Source organism: Primulina eburnea, chromosome 8, assembly GCF_022965805.1.
Source record: "Primulina eburnea isolate SZY01 chromosome 8, ASM2296580v1, whole genome shotgun sequence".
Taxonomy (NCBI): Eukaryota; Viridiplantae; Streptophyta; class Magnoliopsida; order Lamiales; family Gesneriaceae; genus Primulina; species Primulina eburnea.
The window spans coordinates 9,040,177-9,065,927 of record NC_133108.1 but is presented as its reverse complement, the minus strand read 5'-3'; the positions used below and the strand labels follow the sequence as shown (position 1 = coordinate 9,065,927).

Below are 25,751 nucleotides of genomic sequence, written 5' to 3'. Positions count from 1 at the left end.
CTTTCGACGCATATTGATACGTACAAGTGCCAACTTATTGAGTTTTATAAACTCACGTAGCTCATGTATTACAGGATCAGGTAGTGAAGATGCCTAGGATGCCGGTTCGCCAATGGATGCTAGTGGCGTGCCCTACCTCGACAAGAACCGGTACTTCTTATCGTATAGCTTCCGCATATGTATTGTAGTAAATTTTATATGAGGGTTTGAAACAAGTTCCATGTGATGAATGATGATACAAATTATGTTTGTATATGAGAATATGCTTGAGGTTGTTGCTTGAGTTGAGTTTTTGGCTTATACAAAATATAGGGACATCATGCTAAAATTTTTATAAACCATCAAAGTGATGCCTCTTGTTTGATTTGCTTCATACTATAGTTATATCATTCAAACCTTATTTTGATTATGGTAATCATGGTAAGTATAGAGTAAGGGTGTGACTTTTTTATGGTATCAGAGCCCACGGTTCTTTGACAGGGAAGACACTGCACTTCATGCATACATGGGGAACTCGGCAAGTAAGTATCATTGTATTCCATAGTTTATGCTAAGTTATGTGTTTCTACGTGACCTACATGTAGGTTAAGATAAGCGACGATGCCACTTAAACGTAAGGTACATGAAGGAGAGTAATCTAAAGGCAAGGCCCCAACAGTAGAAGGCGAGGGCAGTGCGCCACGACCGGTAGACAAATTTGCTCATTTGCTCCAACAACAAGCGAAAGTTCATGGGGAGCAGATACAACAATTACTTGAGATGCAACAGACTACTCACGAGCAGGCACACACACATGCCATGTTACCCAGACAAGGACATGTTCAAACAGATGTGTATGATCATTTTCGACGTCTTAATCCTCCGGAATTCATGGGAAGCACCGATCCAGCAGTAGCAGAAGAATGGATTAAGTCGTTGGAGTCCATCTTCTCCTACCTTCATATGGGAGATGCAGATCAAGTAACTTGTGCCATCTTTCTCTTAACAAAACATGCAAGAATATGGTGGGAAAGTGCAAAAGTAGCATTACCGGTTGGACCATTGACATGGGGAACTTTCAAAACTCTGTTTTATAACAAGTATTTCAGTAAAGATGTACGAGCCAAGAAAGCCAGCGATTTCCTTAATCTGAAGCAAATAACCATGTCAATGGGGGAATACATACAACAATTCGAGGCCGGAGTCAAATATGTACCATATATTGCACAGGATGACACAAGTAAGGGCGAACACTTCATGCGGAGACTTCGCTCTGAAATTCAAAGAGATGTACAAATGGCAAAAGTTGCTACATACGGGGAGATAGTAGAAAGAGTACTTATGGCAGAACAAGATGAACATGACATTGACATAGACAGGCAACAACGAAGGCAACAGTACTTTCAAAAGATACAAGGAACAGGACAAGGCAAAAAGACCGATAGCAAATGTGCTCGACCAGAGGAACCCCGTGGCAAGGGTCCCCATCCACTTAAAGAACTGGACAAGCCACCTTGTCCTAAATGTGGCAAACTCCATGGCGGGGAGTGTATGCAAGGTTCCAATGTTTGTTATCGTTGCAAAAAGCCAGGACATCTCGCCAAGAATTGTCCAGGGAGTTCTGAGAAAGTACAAGGACGCCTTTTCTCGATGACCAAAGAGGAAGTGGATGCAGATACATCGATGATTATTGGTATGTTCTTGATTTCTGGTATAACTGCTATTGTTTTACTAGATTCAGGAGCCATGCATTCCTTTATTTCGGAATCATTTGTAAAGAGACTGGGCATTACAGCAAGTACGATAGAGACACAACTCACCATAGCCTTATCTTCCGGGCAAGAATTACAGACAGATCAGATTGTGCGAGGATGTCCAATATATGTCCAAGGTCATCAGATGTATGCTGAATTGATTGTTTTGAAAATGACCGATTTTGATGTGGTATTGGGAATGGATTGGCTCTCGAAGTACAGAGTTACTATTGACTGTGGCATAAAGATGATCAAGTTTGCACCAGTAGGAGCTGAACCATTCACTGTAGCAAGTGCAGGTATATCCTTACCTCTTCGGATAATCTCTTGTATGAAGGCTTGTAAATTACTACAGAAGGGGTGTCAAGGATATTTAGCATCTGTGTTAACTAGTGATCCACCTGTTCGTGAATTAAAAGATACAGATGTTGTTTGTGAATTTCCATAAGTATTTCCTGATGATGTAACAGGCTTACCCCCAGATAGAGAGATCGAATTTGTAATTGATGTTGTGACAGGAACTCATCCGATCTCAAAAGCTCCTTATCGATTAACTCCTACAGAAATGAAAGAACTGAAAGAACAGTTACAGGAGTTGCTTGATAAAGGGTTTATTAGACCGAGCTTTTCACCGTGGGGTGCACCTATTTTGTTTGTGAAGAAGAAAGACGGTACCCTTCGTCTATGCATTGATTATCGGGAGTTGAACAAAGTGACAATCAAAAATAAGTATCCACTCCCTAGAATTGATGATTTGTTTGATCAACTACAAGGAGCTGCTGTCTTTTCGAAGATTGATTTACGATCAGGCTATCATCAATTAAAAGTTAAATCAGATGATATCTCAAAGACTGCCTTCCGAACCGGGTACGGGAATTATGAATTTCTTGTAATGCCATTTGGACTAACAAATGCACCAGCAGCTTTTATGGATTTAATGAATAGAATTTTCAAGCCATTTCTAGACAAGTTTGTGAATGTGTTTGTAGATGATATTCTCATCTACTCATGAACTGTAGAGGAGCATCGAGAACATTTGCAATTAGTTTTGCAGACTTTGAAGGATAAACAATTATATGCCAAATAGAAGAAATGTGAATTTTGGCTTGAACAAGTAGCATTCTTGGGTCATATCATTTAAAAAGAAGGCATATCAGTGGATCCAAGTAAGATTGAAGCTGTTAATAACTGGCTACGACCTATCACTGTTACCGAGGTACGTAGTTTTCTTGGGCTAGCTGGTTAATACCGTCGGTTTATAGCGGGATTTTCTAAGATAGCATTACCTTTGACGGCTTTAACTCGAAAGAATGTGAAATTTGTATGGGAAGAAGCATGTGATCGCAGTTTCCAAGAGTTAAAGGTAAAATTGACTTCAGCACCGGTCCTTGCTATTCCAGAAGGATCAGGAGATTTTGTAGTGTACAGTGATGCTTCGAAACAAGGTTTAGGAGCAGTCTTGATGCAACACGGGAAGGTGATTGCTTATGCCTCTAGGCAATTGAAAGAATATGAAAAGAACTATCCCACACATGATTTAGAACTGGCAGCAGTGGTATTTGCGTTAAAAATTTGGCACCATTATCTGTATGGTGAACGGTGTGAAATTTACACGCACCACAAGAGTCTGAAATATTTATTCACGCAAAAGGAACAGAATATGAGACAACGACGTTGGTTGGAATTGGTGAAGGATTACGATTGTGTTATTAACTATCATCCAGGTAAAGCCAATGTTGTTGCAGATGCGTTAAGTCGAAAGTCCAGTTCTATTTTTTGCGATGCAAGTACAAGAACAAATCCTATGGGATTTGCAGAACTTGAAGCTTGATGTTATTCCAAAGGGAGCTGCAATTCAGTTATCATCTCTTATGGTTCGACCAACGCTTGCAGACAGGATTAAGATCGAACAAAACACAGATAATGAATTACAACAATTGAGGCAGCGAGATGGAGAAAAAGGAAATTTGAACTTTGAATTGGATGGGGAAGGAATATGGACATATCAAGGGAGATTGTGTGTGCCAAAGCAAGGAACGATCAGAACCGAAATTCTTATTGATGCTCATGCTACTCCCTATTCGATCCATCCAGGAGGCACAAAAATGTACAAGGATTTGAAACCATTATTTTGGTGGCCAGGTATGAAAAGGGACATTGCTCAATTTGTTGCACAGTGTCTAACTTGTCAACAGGTCAAAACTGAACATCAAAGACCAACAGGACTCCTGAAACCACTACCCATTCCTGAATGGAAATGGGAACACATCACGATGGATTTCATTCTTGGTTTGCCAAGAACTCAAAGAGGGTTCAATGCTATATGAGTTATTGTGGATCGACTTACAAAATCAGCTCACTTTCTTCCGGTGAAGACCACATACACGATGAATCAATATGCTGAAGAATACATCAAAGAGATAGTGAGGCTTCATAGCATCCCAGTGTCCATTGTATCAGATAGAGATCCCAAATTTACATCTGCATTTTGGAAAAGCTTGCATCATGCTATGGGAACTCGATTGTCATTCAGCACAGCATTCCACCCTCAAACTGATGGACAATCAGAACGAGTGAATCAGATCTTAGAAGATATGTTGAGGGCATGTACTATTGACTTCCCAGGTAGTTGGGACAGTAAACTACCGTTGGCTGAGTTTACATATAACAATAGCTATCAGTCAAGCATTAGAATGGCACCATATACTGCATTATATTGTAGAAAATGTCGATCTCCAGTACATTGGGATGAAATAGGAGAAAGGAAATTATTAGGCCCTGAATTGGTACAACAGACAGCTGAATTGGTAACCAAGATCAGAGAAAGAATGCACACTGCCCAGAGTCGACAGAAAAGCTATGCTGATGTGCGACGTCGTCGATTGGAATTTCAGGTTTGTGACCATGTATTTGTAAAGATATCACTATTGAAGGGCATTTTGCGTTTTGGTAAGAAGGGAAAATTGAGTCCAAGATATATCGGTCCATTTCAAATCTTGGAAAGAATAGGAGACAGAGTCTACCGAGTTGCTTTACCTCCGAACTTGTCAAATGTTCACAATGTTTTTCACGTTTCCTTGCTACGAAAGTATTTGGCCAATCCTTCTCACGTTCTTCATTATGAACCATTGGAGCTTGCATCGAATCTCTCATATGAAGAACGACCGGTCCAAATCCTCGATAGGAAATCAAAAGTGTTACGAGGCAAGGAAATACCCTTGGTGAAATTATTATGGCGCAATCATGCGATTGAAGAAGCAACTTGGGAGAGAGAAGACGAGATATAACAAAGATATCCTGAACTATATGGTACGTCAAATTTCGAGGACGGAATTCTTTGAAGGAGGGGAGAATTGTAATGTCCGGTTACTCGTACAAATGATAATAATGCGTTTATGTCGTTTACTATGTAGTTATTTAGATGATTAGATTTCATGTGATGATTGAGTTATCAATATTGAGATTCAACATGACTTTTATATTTTCTATGGTGTACTGAGAATGAATATGTGTTAAAATAGTGGTAGTAAGAGGTGTAGGTAGAAGTAGTGCAATGAAAGTTGGTATAGGATTGCAGGAAATGAGACGAAATTGGGTAGTTGTTACGAGTTTTAGCATAATGGTTTGAATATTGATCAAAATTGTGTGAGGCCTTAACCATTAGAAAGCTAAGATATAATGCTACAACTTTATTATTTTCAGTTTTGCCCAAATCATTGTGGAAGACAAGCCAAAAGCGCCCCGAAGTGGGTTGTGTGTATCGTCACTCCTACAATGACACATGTTGGGAGAATGGGCATACCTTTTTACTCAGACCTCCAAATGACATGAAACCAGTGGGAGATTCAAGCCAAGACATAGAGCTACAACTTCCTAGTTTACCACTTTTCCAGATTATGAACGGAAGAAACGTTTCTGGAGCGCTCTTTGATGAAGCAGTGCGCAGAAGCAGAATAGGTGGCGCCCGAGCGGTAAGAAATTACCGCCCGAGCGCCAATGGTTCTGGATTTTTGGTTTTGGACAGAAAGTGCAGTGCTCGAGCGGTAATTTATGACCGTCCGAGCGCCGCCTTGCATATAAGAAGATAAGTTTCGACATTTCTAAGCAATCCCATCAGTTTTTCTCCCCTTTTCCACAGCAAACTCGAAGGAAAACTTAGGAAACTTTCTCCAACAGCTCCTTTCTTCATTCCTTTCAAAGTATTGAAGCTAGAATTTAGTTCTCCATCACAAGAACTTCATAAGGGTGTAAGTTTTCTTATCTTTTAGTTATGGTATATGTAGGTGACAATAAAGGAATGATTTTCATCTAGTTTATGCAATAGTGACTGAATTATTGGTATATTTGACAGTATAGGAGCGAAATACATCGTCTCAAACAAGTATTCGTACGCTTGGACTATAAGTTGGCATGCTTTTGAAGTAATACATGAGTAATATTATGATTTCAAATGCTTCCTATTGATTATTGCTATATGTACATTGTTAGTATGTTTATTGATGAAACATAGCACCATATTCTATTGTTATATACTAAATATAAAAGGAACTCATGAATATTGATGATGGGTGCTATGTCATTAACAAGAACATGAACATGAAAAGAAAAGGACTGATTTTACATGATATAGAGCTTGTTGACATCATGGGTGGTTTTAAGTCCACCAAAGCTATTGGCCAATATATGTTCATGGGGCGTGGGGTTGCCAAAGGTTGCTCCCTGACGTCCAACACAGTAGTAGCTATATAATAAAGCAAGAACAGTAGTACAGGTCAACTAATGAGGCTCAAGTACAAAAATGAACATGAATATATGCTATGATATGACATGGTTTAAAGTTTCATTGTTGTCACGACTTGATATGTATATTCTTTCAACGCATATTGATACGTACAAGTGCCAACTTATTGAGTTTTATAAACTCACGAAGCTCATGTATTACAGGATCAGGTAGTGAAGATGCCTAGGATGCCGGTTCGCCAATGGATGCTAGTGACGTGCCCTACCTCGACAAGAACCGGGACTTCTTATCGTATAGCTTCCGCATATGTATTGTAGTAAATTTTATATGAGGGTTTGAAACAAGTTCCATGTGATGAATGATGATACAAAGTATGTTTGTATATGAGAATATGCTTGAGGTTGTTGCTTGAGTTGAGTTTTTGGCTTATACAAAATATAGGGAGATCATGCCAAAATTTTTATAAACCATCAAAGTGATGCCTCTTGTTTGATTTGCTTCATACTATAGTTATATCATTCAAACCTTATTTTGATTATGGTAATCATGGTAAGTATAGAGTAAGGGTGTGACACTTATGGCCCCCTTCTAACGTTTTTGTTTGTGCTTCCAGATCCGAAGGTTCGACCCGAGCTTCCAAAGTGAGATCTGACGTTCCATTTGCCATCGCCATTTTCATCAACATCAATTGAAACCGTATGTGGGAACACTGAGCAAAATATGTAGACATGTGGGGATGAAGAGGACGAATAACAAGTCCTATAAGCAATCAACGAAGAGGTGTGGCAAACCTTAGCATAGATCAACTAGCCTAGTTGATTAATTGTTTTGTAGAAGAGGCCCTCCGTCGAAATCAAGTTCCACCACTACCACCACCACCTCTCCCTCCACAACATCTACCTCTACCTCCTCAAGGTCCAACCTGAGGTATAATACATATGATATCTGGAGGTGCAACTGACAGAGATTCAGGCATAGTTAGGAAAGCTCATGAGAGGAGATTGGAAAATCTTGGGCTAGATCTTTCTCCTAAGTCCGAGCCAACTATCAGCTTCAGACTAGAGGACCTGAAAAGTGTTGTGGCACCCCACAACGATTCTTTGTTAGTAACCCTCACTGTCACAAACTATGATGTGATGAGAATCTTCGTCGACACGAGAATTTCAGTTAATATTTTCTTCAAGAAGACCCTTGAACAAATGAAGGTGGAGGGCTTCGGGTTTGACCATATATCTACAGCCTTTTCCAAGTTCACGAGACATGTTGTACAACCTTTAGGAGAAATAATGCTCCATTTATCTTTGGGACAAGGACGTGTCACATCACCAAAATGACATGTTTTACTGTGATGGATGCTCCTTCTTTATAGAACGGAATACTGGGCAGACTTTCCCTTGCTGATTTCCGAGCTATGAGCTCCACCTACCATCAAAAGCTAAAAATTTTGTAGGGAAGGAGGTAGGAGTCGTATGTGGATATTAGAATTCATCATATCATTTTTTTGTGGATGAGGTGATAGTGGAAGTAAAGTCCCGAAGGAAAGTAAGGATGATTGGAGCAGCTCAGCGAAGAGTGATTCCCAAAAAAGAGGTCCAACTCACAACAGAAGAAGAACCAGAGACAGTGGAGATAGGAATCTCCAGGAAGTCCAAAAACTTGCTGGAAAGATTGCCGCTGTTGGAACATTTCGTGTTCGCAATCTTGATTTTGATGTTAACAAAACTTGTTTATTTGTTTCTAATCAGTTTACCTAAGTGAGTAGAAACTGAAACTGATCAGATTTCGAACTGATCAGTTACCAATCTTAAACTGAATCAATCGAGATGCAAACTAAAAGTGACAACTCATTGATAGAACTGAATTAGTACAACTGAAGTATCAAGATCAGTTCAACTGATTGTACAGCTGATAGGCAGTTCAGTAGAAGACCTTCAAAAGCCCGGCTAGCTGATGAAGTGCTCAACTGATGAAGAGCCCAGCTGACCAGTTCAACTGAAAGAGTGACATCAGTTTAACTGACGAGTCATCTGATTTCACCAGCCCAACTGAATATCAGTTCAAATGACCTGTTAGGTGCATCAGTTAGGACTCAATCAGTTGCAGATCAAGATAAACTTACCTAAGTGGATTCTAGGTACGCACAAAGGTACAAAATCTATTGTACAATCAATGTACAATAAGAGACGTTGCAGCAGCGCTTAAAGCCAAATGTTCCATATATCTATTTGGGGGAAAAATTCAAACTGCAACGGATTCATTCACTGAGTCTCATTGTATGTTCAGCCAAATGCATATAAATAGAAGCCGACACTCAGTGAAACGATGATGAGAGTTTAAGAGTGAAAAGATAAAATACAGAGAGGGCACGCATAATGCTTATCAGCTTTGAAGAATCAATCAGCCTAGAGGGAACACTTCAACGTGTTATCAGCTTAGTTTTAGAAGCATATTTCCCGCAATGTATGAGAATACTTTCGGGTAGTTTCAGAGATCAGTTCACACACACACACACACACACACCACCACCACCACTCAAATTTTGTCTTGCACATAGACGTAAAACATGTGTATGTAGTCTTTGACACAGACGTTAAACAAGTGTTGGCTGGAAGGTGCTGCCTTCAGTCTAGGCTAGGAGTTCAGTTAGACAGTTAGATAAGTCATAAGATGAGTAGGTTTGTACAATCAATTGTATAAATCAAAGTCTTCTAATAGATCCTACCCGAGGTAGTAGAAAAGGTGACGTAGGAGTAGTTGAAGTTTCTGAACATCTATAAACATATCTTGTATACTCTAACTGTTAACCCCTAGCTTTAAACTGACTTGATCAGTTCGAGTATCTATGAGTTCAGTTCTAACCATAACTGAACTAATACATGCGAGAATTGATCCTCTTTATCTTCAGTTAATTAGTTACACAAGATTAAAAGCTTTAACTGATCAGTTTTCTTAACGAATGATTACTTCAAGTATTTTCCACTTGGTTTTTAAACCAAACTCGATTTAATTCATCAGTGTTTACATTCTTAGAACACGAGCTATTGCAGCTCATTTAGAATATTTTTTTTGAAGCACCTCAAGGTGCCCAGCACATGATCCATCAGCCGCTTTATCACGATTTATATCAAGTTCAACACATCGCAGTTTGCCTTTCTTCCGCATTCTCCGAAGAGCTAAGAAATTTGAATGGGATGAACAATGAGGAAGGAGTTTGAGGAGTTAAATAAGTACTTAATTGAGCTTCTATTAATAGCAAAGCCCGTTCCAGGAGAGCAGCTATATGTCTATCTCTTAGCTACCGAAGCGGCTGTGAGTTCGGTCCTAATCAAACAGGAGGGCACAAAGTAGAGCCCCTTGTATTACATCTCTCATGCACCAAATGATATGAGCTCAGATACACGGTGGTAGAAGAACTCGCCTTGACTTTGGTTACAACGTCTTGGACATTGTGGTCATACTTTTTCTCATCCAATTATGGTCTTCACCAACATCCCTCTCAGAAGGATAATGACTCATGCAGATATTTCAGGACAGTTTGTTAAGTGAACTACTGAACTGAGGGAGGGAGTACGATACACAGTATGGACCCAGGACAACTATCAAAGAACAAACCTTGGCTGATTTCTTGGATGAAATTTTGCATGTCGAAGTGAAAGATTTGTAGAAGGTATATGTGGATGGCTCATTCACCAATGAAAGCAACGGAGTAGGAGTGCTGTTAATCTCTCCAATGGGAGATTGATGCGATTATTCAACCACGAAAATCAAACGTGCTCAAAAATTGATTCACGCCCTCGATTCGATGAAACAAAGAAAATGTTGTGTTTTCCCGATTTTTTGAAACAAGTAATTGTGTAATATTCACCTCTAAATTACGAAGAACTTAGCAACAAATATTAACGAAAATAACAATCGATCTCAAGAGAACCTTCAAAAAACTCGTCTTTGACAATCCGAGTGAAGAACAACTGATAAGTTTGATTTGAGAAACACACAGAGGTGTATACAAAGCCAAGCTTTGAAATTTGAGAGAAGACTCTTAAAATATTTTAAAACTCGATCTCTAATTGTTTACAATGAATAAAATTCGTGTATATATTGTTTACAAATCTAAAAAATATCAAAATATAATTATCTAATAAACTTGGACTTTAAACTAGGTAAAGATAAAATATTCCGCATGTGGGCTCACTAGGGCGGTAAGATGTTACCGCTCGGATGCGGAGTGTTCTAGAATTCATCTCTTGGACAGTAAGTGTGTTAGGATCGGTTAGGGGGATCACCGTTGAACTACAATAGCTCGGTTATTGAAATATTGAACACCGATGAAATAAATCGAGTTTGGTGTTCAAACCAAGCGGAAAATACTCGAAATAATCCTTCGTAGAAACCGATTAAATATTTTGTAAACCATTTAAAATATATGCAAGTTGAATGAGTAAAAATATTTTAGTTGAAGCATTTTATCAAACAATTGGTATGCAATATTTTGGTATTTGAAGAACACATAAAATGCTTCAACAATGCTTCTTTAAAACTATGAAAATGATAAGTAAATGCAATAAACAAATAGATACAAATTTGTTTATGGATGTTCGGAGACTTCAAATGCTCCTACGTCACCTCTTCTTCTCCTTGGGAAGGATATTCAATAGAAGACTTTGATTTATACAACTCTTTGTACAAACCCACTCAGCTAGGACTTACCCACTGCCTAAACTGATCTCTTAGCACTCAAGATTGTAGGCAGCACCTCACAATCAGCATATTGTTTAATGTCTCATATGCAAAGACTATATACACAAGTTTATTTTCTTTTTGCAAGACTCACTCAACTAAACATTGAAGTTCAACTCTCTTGTATATGTGTGAGTGATTGTGTGTGAGGAATTTATCATTTACGGTGTACATCTCAAATGTATCCTCACATAAGGGCTTGTGCTCTTAACTAGCTGATTTCTTCATGCTAACTGTACATCCTTTGAATCTCCTTCAAAAGCTCTTGTTTGATCTTCAAGATGTTATATTTATAAGCCCCAACAATGATATATACGTTAGACACAAGAATATGACCGTTTGGAAAGTTTCTGTACTTTGTCTGAAATTGCAACGGTCAAATTCGTCTTGCTGGACATTTTCATGACTGGTCAACTATGGTCAACTCAACTGGTCATTCAGTTCAACTGGTCAGCAGCTGGTTCAGTTCAGTTCAGTTGGTCAGCTGCTGGTTCGGTTCAGTTCAGCTGGTTCAGTTGATCTGGTTCAGTTCAGCTGGTTCGGTTCGGTTCAGTTCAACTGGTCTTCAGCTGGTCTAGTTCAGCTTAGTTGGTTCAATTCAACTGATCTGGTTCAACTGGTCTGCAGCTGGCCTGGTTCAGTTCAACTGTTTCAGTTCAATTTCAGCCGGTGTGCTGAAATCAGCCTAGCTGATTTCAGTTTGTGCAGAATTCGGTTTCAATTTGCTTATTGTGTTAACAACTTCACACTTGAATAAATATGTTAGAAACACAATAACAAGTTTTGTTAACATCAAAATAAAGATTGCGAACTTGAAAAGTTCCAACAAATTGTGGCGCTCGGACGGTAGGATTTGATCGCTCGGACGTAGAGGCTTATTTCTACGCACAACGAACTCTTCGAGATTTGGTCCCTTGCTTGCAAGCTCTCCTTGATTGCTCATGAACCCATGTTGTGCATCCTTGAATCTCTTCATTCCAAACATTAGCACGCCATGCCCGATCAGATTCATATCAGAGATGAGGTAAAATTGGTTGTAATACTGGACTTCAGGGCATCTAACAACGAAGAAGGTAAGAAGCAGTCTTAGCTGGCCTAAGGGCAGCACGACAGTTTGGAGCCGCTCGGGTTCACATTTTCTCTTATTCTCAGTTGGTTGCCCAACAAATGAATGGATCTTATGATATCAAAAATGAAAAGCTAATGAAACATGAAGCAATTCGAGGTAGCAAAGGAGCTCTTTACTGAGCTTGCAGTTAAGCAGATCCCCAGAGAAGAAAATGAGAGTGTCGACACCCTTGCTAAAATGGTCAGCTCACTTCATAGTTAGAAATCAAGGGAAGTGGAGATCCAGGTAGAATTGAGTCCCTACTCAGACCCTTCACCTCAAGAACTCGAAGACAATGACTGGTGAGCCGGTGTATTGGGGTACATGAAAGATGGGGATCTCCCTCGAGATCCAGAAGTGCCTACAGGCTGAAGCAGAAGAGCATTCAGTTTATACTTGTTGAATGAGTTATGTACAAGTGGTAACTTTCTTGACGTCTTCTAAAATGTTTGGGTCACAAGCATCTGATTATGTACTAAGATAAATTCACAAAGGTTGTTGTTGGATAACTTGGGAGCTTATTTCTTAGCACGGAAAGCAATTTTGGCTGGGTATTTCTGGCCTACTATGCAAAGAGACGCTCTAGCTATCATGATTTCATGTAACAGCTGCCAACGTCATGCTAAGCTCCAACATCAACCTGCCACGTTGATGAAAGCTATAGTGGCTGCTTGCCCATTTGACCAATGAGGAATCAACATTGTGGGACCTTTCCCCATTACCCCAACTCAGAAAATTTTTTGCTTGTAGCTATTGACTATTTTTCGAAATGGGTAGAGGCCGAGGCTTTGGCCAAAATTATTGAGAATGAGGTCTTCAAGTTTCTCTGTAAGAACATTGTCTGCAAGTTAGGGTGCCAAGAGAGTTGATATCAAGTAATGGAAGACAATTTCAGGGAAGTCGGATCCAAGCCTGGTGCAAAGAAATGCAAATTCTGCAACACTTCACTTACATAGCTTACCCTCAAAGTAGCGGGGAAGTGGAGGTCACAATAGATATCTAGTACAAAACATTAGAAGCAAATTTGGGTATGCAAAAGAAAAATGGGTTGAAGAGCTCCCAAGCGTGTTATGGTCGTACAGGACCACTCCGAAGATTGGCACCAGGGAAACACCTTTCAGCCTGATTTACAGAAATGAAATAGTCCTTCTAGCGGAGATTGTAGAAGAGACCTCCAGAGTCATGTTTGACGATAAAAAAATGATGAGAGACGAGCACCAGATTTAGATCTAGTTGAAGAGAAGAGAGAAGTCGCAGCCATTAGGATGGAAGCTTACAAAGGACGCAAAGCCAGGTCCTACAACCGAAGGGTATTTCAGAGGAGTTTTCAAGTTGGAGACCTGGTTTGGAAGAAGATTCAAGATGTGGATCTCGGGAAGCTGGATCTCAAATGAGAAGGGCCATTCAAGGTGATAGACAAACTCAGTTCAGGTGACTACTATTTAGAGGACCTAGTAGGAAGAAAGTCGAACAGTCGAGATTGTTTCGAAGTACGTAAATGTAAATATTATGGTAATAAATGAGAGAAACATTTCAATTCAAGACAATAAAAAACACATCTAAGAGCTCTATCTCACACCTCAGCACCACCCACAAGCCACTGAGAGCTTAGACTACTGTGAGCTTCTGGTTTCAGACGTCAGCTCGACTTAAGGGGGCGACTCATGATACCTCAAGTCTCGACCCATTCTCGATAGCCCATAGGAATGCAAAACGAATATCCAGATAGTTCTGGGAATTCATGTTAAGTGTTAGAGTGCATCAAAAGGTCACCTTATTCACCCAAATCCATCAAATCATCTAGAAACCCACTAGGGGCTCTTTTTATCCAGATTCGTTGGGAGGTCATCCGAGAGCTCACCCAGCCGACCTCCCATACTCCCATAATCTTGTCGATCAGCAAGACATGGCCGACCTCCCGAGCTGACATCCCAAGCAGGGTCTTGGTCGATCTCTCAGAATATATTATTGTAACGATGGAGAAGGTCTTGGCCGACCTCCCTAGCCGAGCTCCCATAGAAATCTTGGACCCACTCAATACATGTTAGACGAGCTCATGCTTCAATGAGCTCCCACTCAGATAAATGAATGTGTAGTTCGCAGAAATAAAGCTCGTAGATATTTATTATAATCTTATCTAAGATTCTGAGAATGTAGAGTCCAACAGATTTAGAACTCTACAAAGATTAGAGTTTTAGTCGCTCTAGTCACACGAGACTCTTTTCCTATAAATACCAGGTTCTGGTTATTGTTTATTCATTCATACATTCACTCATTCTGAATACACACAATATTCTCTTTATTTTCTCATTTTCTAACTTGAGCGTCGGAGGGACTACGGTGGAACAATCTTCTGAGCCTCTTAGAACGTTCTTGTTTGTGATCCCAGATCTGAAAGTCCGACCTAAGCTTCCAAAGCGAGATCCAATTTCCCAAAGGCCTTCGCAATTTTCATCAACTTCAATATGTATTGCCTTTTTTCAAAGTTTTGAAATGATATTTAGAAAAATACGGCTAAAATTCTATTTATGAAAAAGAAAAATACCATCCATATCCTCGAGGATAAGTGATCGTTGAGAGCTGGTCTCTTCAATGTCTTGATGACAGTTGATGAGCCAACAACAAAACCCAAAAACTCTGCAATCTCACACACTAACCCCCACACTGTGTGAAAAAGAGGAGCGGAGCATAGCAGATCAACAATGGCATACAATCTCAATGCTTCGACATCTGCCTCAGTGTCCCACGAAACATCTCTTCGTCCCCTTTATCTCCCCTCAAGCCTGCTTGAACTCAGGCCATCGCAAGGAACTCTCAAATTTCACTCCCCCAAGCAAGTCTTTCTCATCGCCCAAGTTTCTTGATCTGTGAAATCTCCAGGATAAAACTTCTTCGCAAGCTTGCAAATATCATCACTGTTAAATAAGTCAAATGAATTTTTAGGATCTAAAGTTGTACTAAGAGAAAGAAGTTCCACTGATGACTCATTGAACCGAGTATTTAACTCTATCAAAATGAAATCTATTGCTGCATTAAAAACATCAAAGTGGTAATGATGTTCTATTGTAGTTTGCCGACAGGAACGTCCAATCTTATATAGACAATCAAGATCAGGCACAGCAATTTCATTTCTTGAGCAAAAAACTTTAACTTCCTGAAGAAATTCATTCCACCCACATTCTCTAAATTTTTGAAGGCAAGTTTTGGTAGTAGTGACAAATGTGATAGCAGTCAAAATGTCTTGAGATTTTTTTTGAAGAATTTGACAAAGAGTATCTGTTGTTCTCATAATTTTATGCATTAAGTGCAAAATAAACACAAATTCAAAGCTTGCCATGTTTCTGTAAATCCCCCGAACTTCAGCCTTAGCTCTTCCATTTGGAGAATGATCACTGAGAACTTCAAAAACTTTGCAAGTTGCAGTGTACATACCTATCAAGCTTTTTACCGAATCATAGTGAGAACTCCAACGAGTAGCTCCTGCTCGTTGCAAATTACCAATCTGGTTTGCACCACTTCCAGAATCACGTTCTCCAATTGACAACATATACTCAATTTCATTTCTTTGTGTAGTATGTAATTCAGCAATGCGCTTAGTAGAAGAAGTGACAATATTAACAATATTGTCCAAATGAGAAAAGAATTCCCAAATAACACTAACATCCTTAGCTGCAGAAACCAATCAGTTGTAAACGATGTGCAAAACAGTGGACATAGTATGCATAGGGACAATCTTTGAGAAATAATGCTTGAAGTCCATTCCAGGCTCCACGCATATTGCTAGCACCATCATATCCTTGCCCTCTGATTTTCTTAACATGGAGATCATGATGAACAAGAATATTTGATATCTCATTTTTCAAATTCATTGAGGTAGTGTCACTAACACTTTTGATGGCAAAAAATCTTTCTGTCAAAATCCCATGATTGTTCACAAACCTCAATATAATGGCCATTTGCTCTCGTTTAGATATATCTCGGGCTTCATCAACAAGAATACAGAAGTATTTATCTCCAACTTCTTCACGAACCATCTTTCGTACTCTATTGGCCATAATATGTAAAATCTCTTTCTGAATTTCTGGAGCGATATATTGGGCATTTTTTGGAGCATTCTCAAGCACAACTTCATCAATTTCTATATTCATTTTTGCAAAAGCCTTCACCAATTCAAGAAAATTTCCACGATTAGATGAAGATAGAGATTCATCGTTACCTCTAAAAGCACAACCTTGAAGTGCTAGCCAACGAACAACTACAATTGAGGTGCTCAAACGCAGACGATTTTTCTCTTTTTCCTCTTTAGATTGTGCATGCATCACTTTATCAATATGTTGTGAGGGCCTCATCAAATTTTCAGCCCTTCTCTCACACATAGTATAAGGTGAAGAAGCTGCAGAACCAATATGGGAAAGAAAAGCACATGTTTTTCCTTGGTTTACCCTTTTCCAATTGTCAAATCCTTCATTGACCAATGCCGAGATATTAGATGAATTAACATCATTCAGGAAAAGAAAGCAATAGAAACAATATACCTTATTTGTTGAAGGCGAATACTCCAACCAATAAAATTTCTGAAACCATTTTTTCTGAAAACGACGATTCTGGCTTCCAAATTTCGTACCTGGATACTCCAACATATCTGGTTGATAAGGCCCCATATTTAGATATGAACGTCTTATCTCATCTCGTACATTAACATGATATTCACATATCTGTTTTCTTTTTCCCGGATCTCGTTCAATAAAAGTAGACGAAGACTGATGATCGTCTCTAGGAGAGGAACATGAAGGAATTTGGATATTGGGAAATAGAAGACTTTCACTGGATTGATGTTGCATTGTAAGGACCGTAGGAATTGAAGTATCTTCACTAGCTTGACGATCTCTCTTCTTAAAAAAAGAAGATATCAATGTTTTTCCTTTCTTTGCAGATTTTGAAATAGTTCAAGTTATAATCTTAAACAAGAATAAAATAATTATTAAACAAATAAACAAGTAATAGTTAATCAACAACTCAACAACAAACAATCAAGAACCACAAATCACGCACAGAGAAGCTATAAAAAACAAAATAAAAAATGTATAGCCGATTCTTACCTGGATTGTTGCCTTGCCGATGAGCAATTCGATTTCTTCGAGAGTCCGTAATTCTATTCTATCGCTAAAGGGCTTGGGACTTGGGAGAGAAATTTTATAGAATTGAGGTGGGGCGGATTAGAGGATATGGGATGAATTTAGTATAAATAGATTGGACTTGATTGGACGGATGTACGACGGTTTTTGGAACAACCGTCGCCATTAGCGACTGTTTTTGGTCAAACCGTCGCTAATAGCGACTGTTATTATTTACTTTTGAATAAACCGTCGCTAGTAGCGACGGTATAATTAAAACAGATCGGCGACGGTTTTACAAAAACCGTCGCAAATATTAGCGATAGTTTGAAACACCGTCGCTAAATTATTAAAAATGGGCTGGGCTACAGCCCAGTACAGCCCTTATATAAATCCGTCTCTGGCATTGGGGGTTAAGCCTAATGCAACTGTTTATAACACTTTGTTGGATGCAATGGGGAGAGCCAAGAGGCCGTGGTAGGCAAAAAATGTCTATCGGGAGATGGTGAGCAAAGGGATTAAGCCCACTTGGGGTACTTATGCTGAACTAATTCAGGCATACTGCAGAGCTCGATATGGTGAAGATGCACTTGCAATGTATAGAGAGAAGAAGGAGAAGCAGTTGGAGTTGACAGTTGTTTTATATAATACTCTTTTGTCAACTTGCGCTGATGTAGGATTTACTGAAGAAGCTTTGGAGATTTTTGAGCATATGAAAAGTTCAGGGACATGCTCTCCAGACAGTTGGACATTTGCCTCCATGATTACCATATATTCTTGCAGTGGACTAGTTAAAGAGGCTGAGGCTACGTTGACTGAAATGTTGGAAGCTAGCTTTGAGCCTAACATCTTTGTCTTAACTTCGCTTATCCAGTGTTATGGAAAAGATGGCCTTGTAGATGATGTTGTGCACACATTTGATCGACTGTTGGTATCAAACATAACTCCTGATGAGAGATTTTGTGGGTGTCTTCTTGAAGTCATAACTCAAGGCCCGAAAGAAGAAGTCAGTAAACTGACCAGTTGCATTGAGAAGGCTAATCCAAGCTCAGTGATGTTGTAAACCCCCTCGTTAATGGGGAGAATATCAAAGGAGAAACCTTCAAGAAAGATGCCAGTGAGCTCTTTAATTCAATCGGCAATGATGTCAAAAAAGCTTCATAAATTTTCCGAAAAGTCCTGGCAGGTGTTTTTGAGTCGCACTTGAAGGAACTTAGTGCTCCATTTCATGAGGCACCTGACAAGGCTGGCTGGTTTTTTTTACTACAAAGATTGCAGCAACATTATGGTTGGAGTCCAGGCGTTCCCACGAGGTAGCTGCTGCGTAGGTGAAATTTTTTTAGGCTGGTGCTATACTACTTCATTAATCACCAGATCTTTAGGCGAAGGCATCACATTGGTATCTTTAGACACAAGGCATCACGATGGCACAAGTGTTTCTCAAATTAATTGCCCTAAATCTATTCTGAATGTGCTACCAGATGGAGTTTTGTATTTTTACATGGTTATTGCTATACGGAAATATTCTTGGTTATTTTTCGTTGAATGCAATATAAGGGATATGAGCTGTTGAAACCTAGTATCAGTTACCGTTTTCAAATCCTATGATAGATTGTTGAGGCATTAATTTCCTGCAAGATATTTGCTAGCGTACAAGTCTAAAGCATTAAGAATTATAAGAATTATAAAAATTTCAACATCAAAAATGTATTTAGTGATGTCCAAAGCACAATCTATAGCAAAAGTGAAAAAGCTGAGACATTTCATCTTCTAAGTATCTAAGCTATTCAGGATTCAACAGATCAGCTATTGTCAGTGTTCCTGAGTGATCGACATCAAGACTTTTAAACCCGGCCATTACCACTGCGATATCTTCCTCGCTAATCTTCCCCATCTCTTTGAGCTTATACACAACGAATTCGGCAGCACTGTATGGAAAAGATGAAAAAGACAGTGAGTGTCTATTACAAGATTTGCCCGAGTCTTGATGAAGGATGTGTCCAAGAACAAGAATCATGTTGGGATTTTAAAGATCTAGTTCGAGGACAATCCAGAACCCAGGATTATACATAAAATTTGAAATGTTTTAGTGTAGATGCCATTATAGTTACTTTTGGATCACCCACGGTCAAAACCATATAATATTATTTTTACCTCACTACTTTGTCATTATCAAGATCAGCAGCTTCAAGATCTGAAACTGTCAACTTCCTAGAAAGAACCCAATTCACCAGTGATTGCCTTCTTCTCTCTGTATATAATTCAGCCACAGAATAAAAGAATTGAGCCAAATTAATGGTGCTGATCAATATCCAGAAAGAAGCAAATAAACGTCCCCCGGATGTGGAAAAGCTCTTATCCCCATACCCAAGCGTCGTAATTGTGGCACATACACAATAGAATGCATCAAAAAGATCCAATCCCTCTTTCAGAGACAAGAAAAGTATTCCACTGCACACAAGAATAAGAAGAAAAGCCAGTGCTGTAATGACTTTGTACTTAGCCCTGTTGGTCTCCACCTCTCTAAGCATCTCGACGGGGCTACACTTCTCGTGCATGTGTATTGCCTTAACCATGATTATCTCCTGCTTTTCAACGATATAATCTGCTGCTTTGCTTAGTATAAATCCAACAAGAGCCATGCCAATGAACACGAAAGCGCAAGCTAAGAGCTTCGACACAACACTATCAGGCACCAAATCTCCATATCCAACTGTTGTCATTGTGACAATGCAGAAATAGACTGCATCAATAATTCCATTCGTTTTGTTTCCTTTGATCTGATGGCTGACAAGGAAGAAGCAAAGGGATCCTACGCCTAGATATGCTGCCAAGAAAACGAGTACTCGTTTGAAATCAGGATAATCTGCAAAAATTGAGTTGGGTTGATGAAGGGACGAATCTAGATGCTGCTCAGGATGATTGACATCTTCAACTGGAACACACTTGCTCCGGTGGTATTTTCTTTTCTTTAAGGCAGAGCTCGAGCTAGATTGATAAGAAGAATCTGCGACTGGGGCTAGTAATGGATCGCACACATCATTCTTAGCCATTTCAGACGCTCAAAACCTGCAAACAAGTACCCATCATCAGGTTTCGTTAAATTAAGGTTATGCTGCATTTTTCAGATGAAATGAAATTAGTTTATAATCATTCTTTGTTGTGCATCAAACTCAAACGTACTCATCCAAACTTTAAAAAAAAAACAATTACTAAGTAATCCCTCCCATTGTAACAATCGTTATATCAAAAAGAAGATGGTATCAAGATCACATTTGTACGGAAATATTTTTAGATTGTATATGTATGTTCTTGACAATTAAAAGCTTTGTTCTTCAAATGCATTGTGAACATGTAATCTTGGCAGAAGGATTCCAAGAACCCACTCGATCCACAAACACAGAAACTGTATTAATGAATGAAATGGAACCCAAAAATACGGCTGGAGAGAGCTAACGATAAAGGAAATGAAAGTGCATGAGAAGAATCATTATGGCACGATCCATTCATACCTATAGAAGCAAGAAAAGTGGGAGGGTCAGTTTTCGTTTGGCTGAGTCTTACAACACAAAACATGACCCTGGTTTCTTAGAAAACTTTTCTTGACCGCTGAATATCTAAATATAAATTTAGTAAATGCGAGGAATGTGACATGTTTACAAACTTAAATGCACAGGAATAATGGACTTTTCGATGACTTATAATCCATCTTTATTATCGTTCAAAATTTAGGAAGAAGTTTCTCCTCCCCAAACTCAGAAAAAAGAAACAATGGACTCCTAATATTTGGCATGTTACGTTTGAACAAGTCCAAAATTTCCCCCCCCCGTTTCTCCTTTTTTTCTTTCTTATTATTTTCATATTTTAACCATCACATCATAATTATAATGCCACCTCCGATTAACTAGTCCAAACTAGGGCAGGTTTTGCACCGAAACAATCATCTTCCACGTAGTTCTATTTTTCCTTTGAATCTTTCATATATATCCTATGAATTTCATTTCGCACAGGAAACTCTTCTAGGATTTGTGAAATAAAAATTCTGAATATATTTCTTATTGTCTTCTTTACAATAATTCTTCTGTTCAATCACATATCTGTTCATAAATTTATTAAAGTATTTGTAAATATTTAATTTATTTTAAGTCACTTATGTAAAACGTAATAATTCATCTAATATATTTGAACAATTTTATATTAATTAAATACTATAGTAAATTAAATACCACACAAATAAATTAGTAAATTCATAACAAAACTTTGGAAAAAAAACAATTACATCTTAAATATCATGATGAAAATATTAATTTAATTATTGGGATGCCAGAAATTCTATAAGACATAGATGTAAGTTCCGTGGCATTTGTTTGGAGACATACAAGCTATGAAAAAAGTGGACCTGCATCCCTAAAATTTTATTATTTCTGTGAAGATATTTTTATCCAACAGGAAAGTGAATAATGGAAGCAGTATCTGGAACCTTGCAGCAAACAACTCTTGAACGTTCAACCCATAATGCCACTATGCCAGTTTCAAGAAATGGGCAACTTTCGCAGGTTGTTATTTCATCCCTTAGGCCATCTTTTTCATTGTATTAAACTTCCAACAATCAAATTCCAGTATAATATTATATCAAGAATGTCATATCCAGAGCCGTAGATTTTCATGTATAGTGCAGTGCAGGCTGCAAAAAAAAAAAGTTGGTATTTTTACAAATTGGTGAAATTTTGGATATAAATCTGGCATTTTCTTTGCGCATTTGAATCCATATCAAACATAAGCAGTTGAAACTTAGAAAAGAGTTGTTGCTGATGAATGAAATCCAAGAATCTTGTCCCCAGTTATTATATGTTCGTGGCAAGTTTCTAGCAAGTCATTTTATTCATTTCGGGTTGTTCAGTGTGCAGTCTGTTGGGGAATTACCCCGAAGCGATGCCGATCACGATGATAATAGTACCCAAAATGTGGAATAAAACAACCAACAAGAACACAAAGATTTACGTGGTTCACCCAATATAGGCTACATCCACGGAGCACTGCAACTTTTATAACCGGGAGAAATATTACAACAAGTGTATACACCAATACACTCAATATCTCACGATCCCAACCCCGAGTATACTGAGAAAATATTTTCTCTAACTCACAAAAGAGAATTCCCGCACTCAAGAAAAAAAATACACTCCTTTTTTCTATGCACTCTCTTTTTATCAAAGCTGAAAAGCTTTTGATTTTGGGATACATTAACTGAAGGAATTGAGCTCTATTTATAACCAATTAATTCGTTCAGTTTTTGCAAAGTTTTCGATGTGGGATTGTGGATTTCTGAATATTTATTTAATGTGTGGGCCCACCACATTAAATAAATCTAACTCCCCACCTAACAATTCTCCCACTTGAAGACTTGATTTCAATCATGTCTTCACACCATCATTGCAGCAGCTCATATATCTCCATTTATACTTGCAGTCCGACTGAAGTTGAACATAACTTCAGTTTGTCAATGGTTACTGTCTTTGTGAGCATATCGGCTGGATTCTTACTTCCAGGAATCTTCTCCAGCATCAAGACCCCATCTTCCAGCACTGATCTGATGAAATGGTACCTAACCTGTATATGCTTTGTCCTAGCATGATAAACAGGATTTTTTGCTAAGTGAATAGCACTCTGACTGTCAGAGTGTAATGTGTTATCTTCAAGCTTCTGACCCAATTCCTCCAGAAAGGATTTCAACCATATCATCTTCTTGCTAGCTTCTGTAACTGCAACATATTCAGCCTCAGTAGTCGAAAGCGCAACAATCTTTTGCAGCTTAGACACCCAGCTTACAACTGTACCACCTAATGTGAACACATATCCAGTAGTACTTTTCCTGCCATCCAGGTCACCACCCATATCGGCATCGACAAAACCCTGTAAGCCCAATTTTGACCTCCTGAAGCATAAAGAACAGCTAGCAGTACCTTTCAAATACCTGAGAATCCACTTAACTGCTTCCCAGTGTTTCTTTCCTGGATTACTCATAAACCTGCTCACGACTCCCACTGCATGTGCTATGTCTGGTCTTGTACACACCATTGCATACATGAGGCTTCCGACAGCAGAAGCATAAGGAACCTTATTCATATAAGCCTTCTCCTGCTCCGTCGATCGTGATTGTGCTTTGGTTAGTTTGAAATGGCTAGCCAAAGGAGTATTCACAGATTTAGCTTCATCCATATTAAATCTGCTAACCACCTTTTTTACGTACTCTTCTTGAGATAACTTCAAGAATCCATTCACCGGTCTCTAAAGATCCTCATTCCAAGGATTTGCTTTGCAGCACCCAAATCCTTCATGGCAAATTCCTTTGATAAATCTTTCTTGATTTTATCAATTTCTTCCGGACAAGCTCCAGCTATCAGCATATCATCTACATATAGCAGTAGTATGATATAAGAACCGTCAAACTTTTTCACATAACAGCAGTGATCAGCTTGACACCTTAGGAAACCATTTTCACTCATGAATCCATCAAACTTCTTGTACCACTGTCTTGGAGCTTGTTTGAGACCGTACAAGCTCTTCTGAAGTTTGCACACCATTTTCTCTTTTCCCCGTACTTCAAAGCCCTGTGGCTGCTTCATATAAATTTCTTCATCTAGGTCACCATGAAGAAACGCAGTCTTTACATCTAACTGCTCCAAATGTAAATCTTCCTTCGCCACTAGTCCAAGTACTGTCCTGATAGTGGTTAATTTAACCACCGGAGAGAAAATTTCGGTGTAATCAATTCCTTCCCGTTGTTGGAAGCCTTTTACAACAAGTCTTGCCTTGTACCGCTTGCTACCATCATGCTCTTCTTTTAACCGGTACACCCACTTGTTATGTAACGCCTTTTTGCCTTGTGGAAGTTCTGTCAACTCCCACGTCTGATTGGATGACAGTGAATCCATCTCATCTTCCATGGCCAACTCCCACTTGACTGAATCATCATTTTTCATTGCCTCTTCATAGGTCTCCGGTTCACCTTTGTCTGTCAGCAAAATATAAAGAAGTGCAGGGGAGTATCTGTCAGGTGGTCTAATGGTTCTCAAAGATCTCCTGAGTTCAATCACCGGAGTTTGTGGGTCATCATCTTGTGCAGTTTCTTCTTCATCTTCCTGGTCACTGGTTTTCGATTCATTCACAGGAATATGTGTCAATGGCACTTCATCAGTCTTCTTGACTTCAGGACATTCATCTCCAGCTCCAATGTCTGATTTGTCCTTGTACAAAAGTTTCTCATTAAAGATTACATCCCTGCTCCGAATGATCTTCCGATTTTGGTCATCCCAGAAACGATAACCAAACTCATTATCTCCATAACCAATAAAGAAGCACTTCTTTGATTTCGGATCAAGTTTTGTTCTGCTTGCTGAATCAATATGAACATAGGATAGACATCCAAACACTTTCAAGAAAGAAAGATTTACTTCTTTGCCGCTCCATACCTCTTCGGGTATTCTGCAGTCAAGTGGTATCGAAGTTCCTCTGTTGATCAGATATGCTGCAGTGTTAACAGCATCAGCCCAGAATGATTTTGGCAATCCAGAATGCAATCTCATGCTCCTTGCGCGTTCATTCAAGGTCATGTTCATCCTTTCAGCTACACCATTCTGTTGAGGTGTACCAGGAATGGTTTTCTCCATCTTGATCCCGTTCTGTGCACAATATTTCTTGAACTCATCATCTTCATATTCTCCACCATTATTAGACCGTAAGCACTTCACCTTCAAGTTGGTCTCATTTTCCACCATGGCTTTCCACCTTTTAAAGTTCTCGTAAACATCAGATTTATTTTTCAGAAAATAAACCCAAACTTTTCTACTAGAGTCGTCAATGAATGTGACATAGTATCTCGAGCCTCCAAGGGATGTCACAGGAGATGGTCCCCATACATCAGTATGAACCAGCTCCAACTTTGCTGCTTTCGGTTCTCTACCACCTTTTGAAAAGCTCACCTTCTTCTGCTTTACAAAGATACAGCTTTCACATAGTTGGTGTTCAACAGTCTTTAATTCTGGTAGCTTTCCTTTTGACACCAATATCTTCATTCCCTTCTCACTCATATGTCCAAGTCTATAATGCCATAGACTTGAATTGGCTCCAGCATCCACAGCTGCTAGTGTGTCTCTGCAACTGGAAGTCATATACAGTGTTCCAGTTTTCTTTCCTCGAGCAACAATCATGGCTCCTTTGTTTACTTTCCAGGAACCATCACCGAAGGTCACATTGTGGCCTTCATCATCGAGCTGTCCTACCGAGATCAGATTGCGTGTCAATTTTGGTACATGCCT

At 39.0% G+C, this 25,751-nt stretch overlaps 3 protein-coding genes across 5 annotated transcripts; 1 reads left to right on the top strand and 2 right to left on the bottom strand.

Annotated features, from left to right (window-relative positions):
* The first annotated feature begins 942 nt into the window (after positions 1–942).
* On the top strand, positions 943–7,119 carry LOC140838982 (uncharacterized). Its single transcript, XM_073205610.1, has 2 exons — positions 943–1,672; positions 7,088–7,119. The coding sequence occupies exons 1-2, from the start codon at positions 943–945 to the stop codon at positions 7,117–7,119; spliced, it is 762 nt and encodes a 253-aa protein (XP_073061711.1).
* A 7,452-nt stretch (positions 7,120–14,571) lies between these two features.
* Positions 14,572–16,980, bottom strand: LOC140838981 (uncharacterized). Its single transcript, XM_073205609.1, has 4 exons — positions 16,107–16,980; positions 15,398–15,988; positions 14,865–14,983; positions 14,572–14,793 (listed from the first exon to the last, which is right to left on the bottom strand). The coding sequence occupies exons 1-4, from the start codon at positions 16,978–16,980 to the stop codon at positions 14,572–14,574; spliced, it is 1,806 nt and encodes a 601-aa protein (XP_073061710.1).
* Positions 16,981–19,041: 2,061 nt separating this feature from the next.
* On the bottom strand, positions 19,042–21,240 carry LOC140838848 (two-pore potassium channel 1-like). Of its 3 annotated transcripts, none has more exons than XM_073205448.1 (3): positions 20,820–20,919; positions 19,588–20,502; positions 19,042–19,361 (listed from the first exon to the last, which is right to left on the bottom strand). In XM_073205448.1, the coding sequence occupies exons 2-3, from the start codon at positions 20,484–20,486 to the stop codon at positions 19,217–19,219; spliced, it is 1,044 nt and encodes a 347-aa protein (XP_073061549.1). In that variant the 5' UTR covers positions 20,487–20,502; positions 20,820–20,919; the 3' UTR covers positions 19,042–19,216. The 3 variants fall into 3 exon arrangements, with proteins under 3 accessions (XP_073061549.1, XP_073061550.1, XP_073061548.1); XM_073205449.1 differs by lacking the exon at positions 20,820–20,919 and adding an exon at positions 20,647–20,808; XM_073205447.1 differs by lacking the exon at positions 20,820–20,919 and adding an exon at positions 20,946–21,240 and having other exon boundaries at positions 19,043–19,361.
* Between the last annotated feature and the right edge of the window lie 4,511 nt (positions 21,241–25,751).

Bases quoted from the DNA above. Each gene is read 5' to 3' on its own strand.
- LOC140838982 (XM_073205610.1), top strand. From the start codon at position 943: ATGGGAGATGCAGATCAAGTAACTTGTGCCATCTTTCTCTTAACAAAA. The intron at 1,673-7,087 runs GTATGTTCTTGA...TTGTGCTTCCAG, and splicing joins AGATACATCGATGATTATTG to ATCCGAAGGTTCGACCCGAG.
- LOC140838981 (XM_073205609.1), bottom strand. From the start codon at position 16,980: ATGGGGCCTTATCAACCAGATATGTTGGAGTATCCAGGTACGAAATTT. The intron at 15,989-16,106 runs GTGCTAGCAATA...TGGTTTCTGCAG, and splicing joins CAGAGGGCAAGGATATGATG to CTAAGGATGTTAGTGTTATT. The intron at 14,794-14,864 runs GTATTTTTCTTT...CTTTGAAAAAAG, and splicing joins TATCCTCGAGGATATGGATG to GCAATACATATTGAAGTTGA.
- LOC140838848 (XM_073205447.1), bottom strand. From the start codon at position 20,486: ATGGCTAAGAATGATGTGTGCGATCCATTACTAGCCCCAGTCGCAGAT. The intron at 19,362-19,587 runs GTAAAAATAATA...TTTTCCATACAG, and splicing joins GATAATGACAAAGTAGTGAG to TGCTGCCGAATTCGTTGTGT.